Here is a 12,592-nt window from a genome sequence, read left to right as displayed (position 1 = left end):
ATACTAACTGAAACAATTCTTTGATGGCATACAAGAGAAATACCTTATCAAATTAAGAACCATTATTTTATAAATTTTTAAATTTTTTCCTTTCTATAAAAGTATGTCACAAATCATTTCCTGTCTTAACATTATTTAAATGTTAATAGTCCACCTACCAAAAAAAAGAAGGCCTTTCCATTTTCCCAAAGGTCATAAACATATTAATTGATCCCTTTATTTTCTAAACTATAATGTTTTATTAACTACATAGAGTTCTTCAAGTAAAGTAACTAAAAATATTACTATATGTCCAAGACCAAACTGAACTCTTTGAGTGTATTTCCCTCTACACACTAGACAGGCAGTAAGCACATAGTATATAATAATCTATGGCTAGGAAACTAAGTGAAGGTAGGCAATGCCTAGCTTCTAACAATTAGGGAAACATTGTAAATGGATAATAAAATTTCCAGTTAGTATATGTTATGGGCTAAATTGTGTTTCTCTAATATTCATGCATTAAAGTCCTCACCATCAGTACCTCACAATCTTAATGTGTTTGGAGACAGGGTCTTTAAGAGATAATGAGGTGAAAATGAAGTTATCAGGGTGGGTGCTAATCCAGTAGGATTGATGTCCTTAAAAGAAGAGATCATGAGGCACCTGGGTGGCTCAGTCGGTTAAGCGGCCAACTTCGGCTCAGGTCATGATTTCGCAGTCCGTGAGTTCGAGCCCTGCCTCGGGCTCTGTGCTGACAGAGTCTGGAGCCCGTTTCAGATTCTGTGTCCCCCCTCTCTCTGACCCCCACCCCCACCCCCGTTCATGCTCTGTCTCTCTCTGTCTCAAAAATAAATAAACGTTTAAAAAAAAAGAAGAAGAAGAGATCAGGACACGGATGAAGGACATGCTTGAAGGTAAAACCATCCAAAGACACAGGAAGCATATGGCCATCTCTAAGCCAAGGAGAGAGACGTGATACAGATCCTTCCCTTATGGCCCTCAAAAGGAATCAAACCTGCCAACACCTTGAACTTGTACTTTTAGACCCTAGAACTGTGAGAAATTCTGAAATAAAGTTCTGTTGTTTAAGCCATCCAGTCTATGATACTTCATTATGGAAGCCCAAGCAAACTAATACAGAAGACAAAGATCTTCTTCATTCTTCTTAACAGGGTAGTGCCATTGTCAATACATTCAGGATACATTGTTGAGAAAAAAAATTTTTAAGACACATAACATCTTTACATTTTTATAAATAATTATATTTTTGTCTATGCATAGAAAAAATATAGGTAATTATATACACCAAACTAGCAGTTATCACTGAGCATAAGAAGAAAAAAACTTCATTTCTACTTTACTCACGTTTTAATTTACATCATTTTTTATGTGAGCATGTTACTCCAATAAATTTATGTTTTTCTGTCTTTAAGAAAATGTGCCTACCCTTCCTTCTTTCTACTGAAGCAAATTTATCAGTACAAAAGCCACGTATACTATTATCAGTCGTGGCAGCAACACTTACTTTTTGGCTGAAAAGGGTTGTCGCCCATCAAGTTGCAGAGTTGACTTTCTGTAAATTGTCACCTGAGTACTGACACATGATATCAGTCAATTTTATGAGTCACTTTAATGCCAAATATTGAAACATGAAACTTGGGGTTCAGAAATTCTTGGATCTAATTTTGATCTCAAAACTCACCATGTGATTCCAGACAAGACAGCAATTTGTATCTGTTTTCCTTCCTATAAAATAAAGATACCTAGTATTAGAGTGGATCTCATTAAATTAAGTGTACACATATTTAATCTTTTTTCCTATAAAAAGCTCAATTTTTAAGTTTGATATGTCTGACTTTTACTTACAACTCACTTTACATAATTGATTCATTCAAGAATTTAGTAATAAAAATGGTAATTCTCTTAAGTACTTACTACTTGAAGAAGTCTGAATTATTAAAAATAATTTTTTAATCTTTTTGTAAAAATGAGTAATCACCTCATAATGTATTGTTTTAGTAAGTCTGAATTTTGAAATGCTAAGTGATACTAATCTTTAACTGTTACTTATTCATGTTTCAGGTATAAGTGTAAGTACTTCCATAAGAAAACATAACTTTAAATAAATTGTATTTTTCTTATTTTTTACCAAAGAATTTAAAAAGAAAGAAATTAATTAGATATATTTCAGTATAGGTTAATTCATCCCAAAATAACTACTCATTGGGGCACCTGGCTGGCTCAGTCACAAGAGCATGTGACCCTTGATCTCAGGGTTGTGGGTTCAAGCCCCAAGTTGGATGTAGAGATTACTTAAAAAAATAAATAAGCTTGGGGCGCCTGGGTGGCTCAGTCGGTTAAGCGTCCGACTTCAGCTCGGGTCATGATCTCATGGTTCGTGGGTTTGAGCCCTACATTGGGCTCTGTGCTGACAGCTCAGAGCCTGGAGCCTGTTTCAGATTCTGTGTCTCCCTCTCTCTATGCCCCTCCCCAACTCATGTTCTGTCTCCCTCTGTCTCAAAAATAAATAAACAAAAAAAAAAAAATTAAAAAAATAAATAAACTTAAAAAACATAAGTACTCATAGCCTTCATTTTTTTTAAGTTTATTTATTTTTGAAAAAGAGAGCACAAGTGAGGGTGAGACAGAGGGAGAGAGAGAGAGAATTGCACGCAGGCTCCACACTGCCAGCGCAGAGCCGAACGTGAGGTTTGAACTCAGAATGATGAGATCATCACCTGAGCTGAAATCAAGAGTCAGACACTTAACCAACTGAGCCACCCAGGCACCCCTTAATTCAGTTATTTAAATAGTTATAGCTTATCTCTAAACAGTATCAGTATTACAAATATGTCAAGGAAATATATACATAACAATTTTTGCTCATGTTAAGAACCTACTACCAAGAATACAGAATATTTTTTAAGTGCCACAATTACACAGCTTATGAAACTCATGTATATTTTTTATTTGAGTAGTTATAATCATATTGGGTCATACATAATGGTTATATTAAATATTACATAGTTGACACATAGATATTTTGCTAAGTGACCATACAAATATCTCTTACCAAAATTCTGTAATTAGTATTCAATTTACAAATATTCAATTAATGAATGACTTGTCTATATGAATAAGACATCCAGTGCCTATTATGACAGAGATGACTTTAAGATAACCTACTTCAAAAGCCTGAGGACCATAGTAGCCTACTATAAAAAGTTGGAAGTCCTCAGATGAAACTTGAATCATAAATTCAGCCTAAAGCTGCCCTGTGATATATAGTAGCCACTAGCCACATGTGACAATTTAAGTTTAAATTAATTAAAATTAAATAAAATGTAAAATTCATTTTCTCAGTTTTACTAGCCACATGTCAAATGCTCAAGGCCACATGTGGCTGGTCGCTACTATATCAGACAGTGCAGCTACAGAACCTTACAATTGGACAACACTGGACTAACAAATCATTGCCATATTTTGTTCCGTTAATGAACAAACACTTTCATGGATTCTTTTGTCATCTCAGCCACTGAAGCATGCCAAAACTATCATCATAAAAATCTCTCAGGTCACACTGCAGAATTTTGGTGGTAAGGCATGGATTCTATGAAGGATTAAGTCAGCTGTCACCTAAGTGGAATATCCAGCAAAGATATGCAGTGTGGATCTCAAAGTTCCAAAACATTTCTAATAGCTTCTACAGCTCAGACTTAGCCCCAAAATAGCCAGAAAAAAGAGAATACTCTACTTCAGCTACAGACTTATTTCATGCCAAGTTTAATACACTTGTTTCTATGAAGAAAAAAATGAATTCCAATTAACTGACTTATCAAAGACTGTTTAGAAAATGATTCATTCACTGTTGGGAGACTGCTTATATAAATAATTTTAATTCCTATTTCACTATTTTTTGTTTCAGCTTTTATATATCCAAAATTAAGCTATATCTTAAATAATTTTTTCTACAAATTTAAAAAAATCAGTAAAAATGTAGGTCTACATTCTTAATTGAAAAATTTGCTTTTAGCCACTGATAGCTGTCACCTGATGCAATGTCACTGTGTTGAATGAAAGTAAGGCATTTGATCTGGTACATAAGCACACAGTATGACACAGGTGTGCTATGTACTAGATACAGTTCAATTTACTTTCTGATAAAAGATTAATTCCACAAACCCCAACTGTAGAGTCTGCACATTAAAAAAGAGCATTAGGCTAAAAGCCAGAAGAGGCAAGTTATAGCCCCCAGCACTACTACAACCTACAGTCAAATCACCTTGCAATTTTGGGTCTCAGTTCTTAGTTCAACTAATAATCTCTATGGCTTAATTCAGCTCTCTACTCTGCTGTATACTGTGTACTTTAAACATTTATTAACAGTAAACAGTAAAACATGGTGAAGAATGAATGCCACATTCAAATTCTGACTCAACCATTTATTATCTGTACAACCTTGGGCAAATTACTCTCTGTGCCTTGCTTTACTTTATACATGCAACTTATTTCATGAAGTTACAGTGAACATCAAATTAGATAACACACATAAAGTACACAGCTCTCTGCCTGATACACAGAAATCATTCAATAAATCTTAACCATTTTTAACTCTTGGCTTAATCACATTCTGAAAACTCTAAGAACAGATTACAATTTTGTTATTACACTAGAATTTTCAAGATATCAGCTGAGCATTTAGAAATTATTTTGTTTTTAGATCTTTATTACATTATTTCTTTCGCACGATGAAATGTTAGCTTTATAAGTATACCTTCTAGAATGCAGCTGTCAAATCTATCCTACCATATTTTCATCTTTTTAAGAAAGAAACATTTATAAACTAGTGAAAACACACATAACAATTTTAAACCCTCATATAAACATAACACACATACCTACAATTCATCAATACTGTTAAAATATATACTACCTGTCTCATAGGTTAAAACAGTATCTAATTAAAAAATACCAACATATAAAAATTAACATTACGATAAAATACCTGATATCATATCCATTAAAAAACACTTTCATTTTACATGCAACACTGTATTTTAATTTCTAAAAAAAAATCATTTTAAAAATGAGTAAGGGGCACCTGGCGGCTCAGTCAATTACACATCTGGCTTCGGCTTAGGTCATGATCTCATGGTGAGTTCGAGCCCCACCTGCGTGGGGTACTCTGCCTCTCTCTCTGCTCCCCACCTCCCACACTCTCAAAAGCAAAGAAACAAACAAACAAACAAACAATAAAACCCTTAAAAAAAAAATGAGTAGGTACCAAGTTAAATAAAAAAAATAATGTGAGGAATACGGTGAATGGTTAAGTTTTCTATCTCCCCAGGCCCCAAAAGTCAGTTATTCAATAAAATAACCCGAGAAACCACACCATAAAATTAATGCTTTCTTCTCATCATAAAAGTAATGTTTTAATAGGGAGTTTGCATTCCTAATCAAGAAATTAGCAACAGTAAAACCAGATAGAATTAACATAAAAGGGAAAATACAAAACCAAAATATACTGATTTTAAATAATGAAAATTTGTATTCAAAATAAGTACAGCATATATATGTTCAACCAACTCATAAATTTTGTCCAAGATTAACAAGCTAGCTGTAATCAAAACCACACTGAGATATCACCTCACGCCAGTCAGAGCGGCTAAAATGAACAAATCAGGAGACTACAGATGCTGGAGAGGATGTGGAGAAATGGGAACCCTTTTGCACTGTTGGTGGGAGTGCAAACTGGTGCAGCCACTCTGGAAAACAGTGCGGAGGTTCCTCAAAAAATTAAAAATAGATCTACCCTATAACCCAGCAATAGCACTGCTAGGAAATTTACCCAAGGGATACAGGAGTACTGATGCATAGGGGCACTTGTACCCCAATGTTTATAGCAGCACTCTCAACAATAGCCAAATTATGGAAAGAGCCTAAATGTCCATCAACTGATGAATGGATAAAGAAGTTGTGGTTTATATACACAATGGAATAGTACTTGGCAATGAGAAAGAATGACATATGGCCTTTTATAGCAACGTGGATAGAACTGGAGAGTGTTATGCTAAGTGAAATAAGTCATACAGAGAAAGACAGATACCATATGTTTTTACTCTTATGTGGATCCTGAGAAATGTGACAGAAGACCATGGGGGACGAGAAGGGGATAAAAAAAGAGAGGGAGGGAGGAAAACTATAAGAGACTCTTAAAGACTGAGAATAAACTGAGGGTTGATGGGGGGTGGGAGGGTGGGGAAAGTGGGTGATGGGCACTGAGGAGGGCACCTGTTGGGATGAGCACTGGGTGTTGTATGGAAACCAATTTGACAATAAATTTTATAAAAAAAAAAAAAAAGCTAGCTGTAAGAAACACTAATAAACCTTTAACAATTTTATTTATGTACTTGGAAGTGTTTTTCAGTGGAGTAATTTGGATGACTGGTACACTGGTACACTGTTCAGAAAAGTTTGGGTCACTGGTACACTGTTCAGAAAAGTTTGATCTGTCACTCTTTCCTCCTCACAAATTTCCCAAAAAATCAAGTATTCAAATCATTCTACTGACTTTAAAGCTTTGGTTTATGTTCTATCTCATTTTATAAACAATTCTTAGTCTTTATCACTAATAGCATACTGAAATGGAGGTCTATATTTTTAGAATTCTAATCCCAAATGAATAGAGCTTTAAGGATTCAAAGTGTGTTCTTAACTATGAGTAGCAATCTATTATTTCCAACCCTTGTTTTGTGATCTCTCAAGAATTTCCAACTGTCTCAAGGAGATTACAAAAAAACTCTTTTTAATGTCCATTACCTTAAAAGCATACACAATCTTTTGAGGACAGAGAGTCATTTTAAAAATTTCATTTTATAGCACCTTAATATCCATCACCTATTGATTCCACTGTGGAAATTAATTGTAACAAGGTTAGAAAACAGAGAATGATGTCTACCTTGGCATACATCACACAAATACAAACCTTAAAGCGTAAGCAATAAACCCTATATAATTGAAAAAGACCCACAAGTGAAATCTGATTTCATAAAATTCAGGTGTTTAAATATGAGATTTTATAAAGAAATTAACTTAGTAAATTTATTTACTAACATTAAGCAGATGAAACAAAATTTCAAATCAGTATTTTCTCCTTTTATGCCTATTTTTTAAAATGCTTTATTGTTAGAAAACTAAGTACCTTTTTGTAGAATCAGTCCAGTTTATCAGTTACTGTTAAAAACCACAGACTTATTTCTGAAAAAGGTACATTTCAATCACATAAAATGTACAATCAGAAACATCTGACCACTAGCAACTAAAATACTACAGACAAAATACTGAGAGATCATAGAAACTTTAGAAGCATGTCATCAAATTTTAACCAATTTCTGAAAGACTGTTATTTTTATTTTAAGTAGAATAATGTCTTTTGAAAATGGTCACTCCAAGTATATGAGAAAAGGTCTCCATAAGGGGAGAATATCGATACACTGTTTTATTTTTTAAATAAACCAAATATTTCAAATGTCATTTTAAAAAAGGATTATACATGCAGGAATCTTAACAGTGAACAAGCAAAGAGAGAATGGAAAGGGTTGGGACTCAGCCTTGGCTGGAGTTCCAGGAAAGGAAAGGAAAGGAAAGGACGGGAGGGGAGGGGAGGGGAGGGGAAGGGAGGATTCCATGCAGAAGAAATAACATGTGGAAAAGATCTATGGAACAGCAAATATGAAAAACAGAAAAGAAACCAGTGTGAGTGGAAAAGAAAATCAAGGGGGTGTATGGTAGAAGGTAAGACAGAAGTCAAACAACCGCAGCATCCTAGAGATCATATTAGGAATCTTGTCCGTAATCTAAGAGCAATGGAAAGCCAAAAAGGGGATTTTAAACAAGAACTGGTATAATCAGATTTGTAATACAGTGTCGAAATAACAGAATTTGAGTCTAAAATCAAAGAGACGGTAGTTTTATTCTATTCTGTCCTAATCAGCCCCACTTGGAATACAGTGAGTATACTGGCTAGGATGCTTTCACCTATAAGTAACAGAAACCCCAATTCAAATTGGCTTATGCAAAAGAGAATTTTTAGCTCATTTACAGAACTAAATACAGGTGCAATTTAAACAATGATTTACAAAGTTGGCTCTTCTATCTCTGTTCCTTGACTTCACTTCCTCTATGTTGTTTCTACCTTCAGAAGAGGTTTCCCACTATGAATGACTCCAACTTAAACCTTCCAAGATTCAAGTCCAAGACTCTAATATAGAGGGTTAGCTCTGATTGGAGTTGACTGGTTTGACTGGTTTAAGACATATGCCCTTCCTGAAGCCAATCACTATTGCTAAGGACTTGTAATAGGTTTAGTCCTAGATCACATACTACCCCTGGAACCAGAGGCACAACAACAACAACAACTAAGATAAAAATTGGTTCCCCAAAGGAAAATTAAGGTATCTGTTACCAAAGTAAAGGGGAATGAATGTTAGGTAACAAAAACAACAGATGTCCATTATAAGGAATTCATATTAGCACTTTGTCTAGGTCAAAGGACTAAAGATATTTAACCTAGGAAACATGAGACTGTGGGGCAGGCGTGGTAGAAAAGAAAGCTATTTACAGGTATTTTAAGTTTGTCATGAGAAAGAAGGAAAAGAGTAGGTCTTGTTCTTTCTAGCTCAAGTGATAATAATAACAATATTAGTAATATTTACTTGTTTTGAGTAAACAAGAATTTCATTCCTAGTGTTCATCTTCAACACAACTACTTAATTTATTACACACTATTATGTTATCACAATTACAAATTATGTTACTAATAACAATTTATCATTACCATAAGCTAACATTAATTAAATGCACACATTATTTTGTCTATTCCTCAAGAAACTCTATGAGGCAGATACTATTATCATCCTCACTTCACAACTGTAGAAACTGAATTATTGAGGTTAAGTACCTTGCCCAAAGCAACACAATTAAGAGCAGAGCAAGGATTCAAATCTAGACACTTAAAATATCACAGATCCCAGCCATACACTACTTGCCTCCACCAGGAACAAGACCAAAATTACAGGGAGGCAGATTTCATCTCAACACAAGAACAGAACAATTCATGGTTAAATATCAGGAAATGAGACGAACTCAAGGTGTGATAGATCACCAAACAAAAATATTAAAAAATTCAAGCATTATGTAATCAAAATGGTCACTTTCCAACATCCTCAAGGATCCTTCCAACCCTAATATAAACATACCCATCTGGCATAGATATGAAAATGTAAATTTTTGCCTAGACAAAGGGGATTTATTATTTCAGTGAATGTTGAATTATGAAAAGCCAATTTGGTATTATGAAAAGTCTTTCAGTAATCAAATCAACAATTCCCAAATATTTTCTAGAAACTCCAAGTTCAATATAATAAATGAAGCAAATGGGTTGAAGTTCAACACTGAGGATAAAAGAGTATAACTGAGGATAAAAGCAAGTAAATTCCTGAAGAATAATAGTTGATAATTTTAATTAAATAATATAAGTTGAATTTTAATAAACCTGTTTGATGTCAACTCCCAATGATATCAAGATCTACTTCACAGACAGGGATTCAGAGCAAAATCCCAAATATCAAATCATGATAAACCAACTGTTCAGATTTTTAACATTTTTGATGACACAAAAATCTTTAAAGTAGTATCAATAAGTAGAAGGCCTATGCTTCAGCAGACTGCTTATAACTATAAATCAATCTAAATCAGCAGAGTCATTAAAAGCTTCTATGTGAAAGGAATCCTTCATAAAAAAGGGTATGAGGAATCTCTTTTTGTACCACCTCTATTTCATCCAAGTAAAATTTCTGCTAACCCTGATCCAGGAGCAATCCATTTGCTCTACTTATCACCACCCATTCTGTCAGTCAAAACTAACCTAAGCACCACAGTACAGCTACTACCTTTTCTACTGCACACACTGTATTCTACTGACAATCCGGATAACCTTCCCCCATTGCCAAAGCAAATTACCCTTTCTTCATTTACATTTTCCTTATCTTTCATCTATTTTAACTCAATTTCTTGAAACCTCCTCCTCAAATATTTTCTATATGCCAACAGACTGTTTCTCTATCTACCTGCTCCAATTTAAATCAATAGATTCTCCACATTTTCTTGCTCCTTAAATAGTGCAAAATCAGGTTTTTCAGAGTTTAGTCTTCAGCCCTACAGAAATTGTTACCTAAACAACAGATCTAATAAATTCCATTGTCTTAGGTTATCAGTTCTCAATAGCAGGGTATAAAATCATCAAATATTAACCTCCAACCTTGACTCCCCAACTAAGTTCCCGCCTATCATTTCTTAACTGCTAAAAACTATCTGGGTATTTAAACTCACCTCAAACTCAGTATTTCCAAACTGAACATAACTTCTCCACAAAAATTAGTCCTACTTCATGATTCATAACAGCCAAGAAGTGAAAACAAGCCAAATGTTCATCAACTGATGAACAAAATATGATGTATCCATACAATAGAGTATTACTCAGCAATAAAAAATGAAGTACTGGTACATGCTACATGGATGAACCTTGAGAACTTTATGCTAAGTGAAAGAAGTCAGTCACATACTGTTTGATTCCATTAATATCAAATGTCCAGAACAGGCAAATCCACAGAGACAGAAATTAGATCAGTGGTTGCCAGGACCTGTGGAGTGGGGAGAGGCAGCTTAACAGTACCATTACCTGAGAGTTAATGGTCTGAAAGCTGAAAATACTACCTTGAGATTAGACGATTTTGATGATTGTATAACACCATGAATGTACTAAATGCCACTAAATTGTATACTTTAAAATAACTTAAATGGTGAATTTAATGTTATGTTAACCTGACCTCAGTTTATAAAAATTAGTTCTACTTCTCTTCTTCCACCAATAAAACTGTCATCCTTCTGATCTTGAGTCCTTAAAAGTGTTTCTCAATATTCCCCTCTTTTATTCATCATATCTAATCAATCAATTCCCCAGTCCTATATAGTCTTCCTTCAAAATATTTTCTACAACCACCCTTGATTTTCGATTCACTACATACTTGTTCAGGCACTTAGAACCTCACATCCATAGTAAGATTTACCATGTAAGATTCACTTTATATCAGCCTCTCAGCATCCAGATCTATATGATTTCATCTATTTAACATAGAACCACCAAATTAACAATGTCACAAAAAAATGTTTTCATTGTGTCATTTATCAATTCTAAACTCCTCAGTAACACTCCACCAATCCATGCAGAGCTCGGTTATCCTAGTGCCAGAAGCTTCTAAAATCCAGTGAGGTACAGAACAGGCCAAATGTTTTAGAAACTGTCATTTCCACCAGTGGTTGTTGCTGCCAGGCTGCAAGGCTAGTCCTATACTATCCAGTTTAAGCAAACAACTTGCAATCCTGAGATTACAGGGCTGAAGTTTGAATTAGGTAAGACCAAGGCATCATAGCCTACAAAATTAACATACAGCATTAGGCATCCAGTAAGTATTACAATGAATGAAATGCAATTTTTGAGATTCAATTCCTTCATCTGTAAAGGGCATATGATGGTAATACCATCCATCTCAAAGAAGCATTTATTTTAAAGATAAAATATGATGTATAAATTTACTTTATAATATATAAAATACCACAATAAAAGATTGGAAACACATCTCTTGTGTTACAACTCCTCAAATAAACACAAATACTAACAAGGTAGTGTCAAAAAAGTAAGGCCAATTTTCTTATTTACTTTTTCTCTATCCAACAAAGTTGAGAGCTCTATTACTTATTTTTAATCCTAGAACTTAATAAAGCCATTTTGTTTATGAGGGCCTTCCCATCAGCAATCAACAATCCTGTATAAAGTCAGATAATCTTAAACCCTAAATGGAAAAAGCAAAATAAGTAAACAAAGTAGGAGATAGGGATTACCTATACCTAAAACACTCAGACCTCTCCCAAGAGCTTTAGGCTTCCCTTCTCAAACTTGCCAAAGGTAACAATTACCCACAAAATAAGGAAAACACAGGGGTAAAGCCTAGAAGCAAGGAATATATTATTTCATAGACTAATGATCTTTGCTTTGGTTAATAGCCCTCAACTGAAAGACATGCAAGTAGCGGTCATGCTAAAGAAATCCCAAACCTGGCAAAAAAAAAAAAAAAAAGTGTCTAATTAATTTCTAAGGATGGAATCTTAGAAGTCCACAAACCCCAACCTGAAATATTCAAGATATATTAATTTACTTAAAAATGACTACAATAGGGGTGCTTGGGTGGCTCAGTTGGTTAAGCATTCGTCTCTTGATTTTGGCTCATGTTGTGATCTCATGGTTCACGAGACTGGGCCCCACTTCAGGCTAGCACAGGGCATGCATCCTGGTTAAGATTCTATCTCCCTCTCCCTCTGCCCCTCCCCTGAACATATGTGGGGTCTCTCCCTTAAAAAATAAAAGAGAAAAGAAAAGAAAAGAAAAGAAAAGAGAAGAGAAAAAAGAAAAACTTTTAAAAATGATTATAATAAATCCATTACATATTAATATAAATATTTATGTGAAAAGTATTTCCCAAAACAAAATATTTAG

At 34.3% G+C, this 12,592-nt stretch overlaps 1 protein-coding gene across 13 annotated transcripts in view; it reads right to left on the bottom strand.

Annotated features, from left to right (window-relative positions):
• ZNF280D (zinc finger protein 280D) overlaps window positions 1–12,592 on the bottom strand; it is a 327,588-nt gene that overhangs the window by 127,554 nt on the left and 187,442 nt on the right. For 8 of the 13 annotated variants that reach the window (XM_045449639.1, XM_045449641.1, XM_045449640.1 and 5 more), the window contains one exon: window positions 1,685–1,728. Coding sequence is in view for 5 of the 13 variants with exons in the window: in XM_045449634.1 (XP_045305590.1) it covers window positions 1,508–1,535 (28 nt within the window). In the remaining 8 variants the exon portion in view is untranslated. Of the gene's footprint in view, window positions 1–1,507; window positions 1,577–1,684; window positions 1,729–12,592 lie in introns of those variants that run through there. The other 5 variants (XM_045449634.1, XM_045449636.1, XM_045449635.1 and 2 more) reach the window with 2 other exon arrangements.

The sequence above is a fragment of the Leopardus geoffroyi genome, chromosome B3, assembly GCF_018350155.1.
Source record: "Leopardus geoffroyi isolate Oge1 chromosome B3, O.geoffroyi_Oge1_pat1.0, whole genome shotgun sequence".
Classification (NCBI taxonomy): domain Eukaryota; kingdom Metazoa; phylum Chordata; class Mammalia; order Carnivora; family Felidae; genus Leopardus; species Leopardus geoffroyi.
The sequence above is the reverse complement of the archived record's forward strand: the minus strand, read 5'-3'. Positions and strand labels throughout refer to the sequence as shown.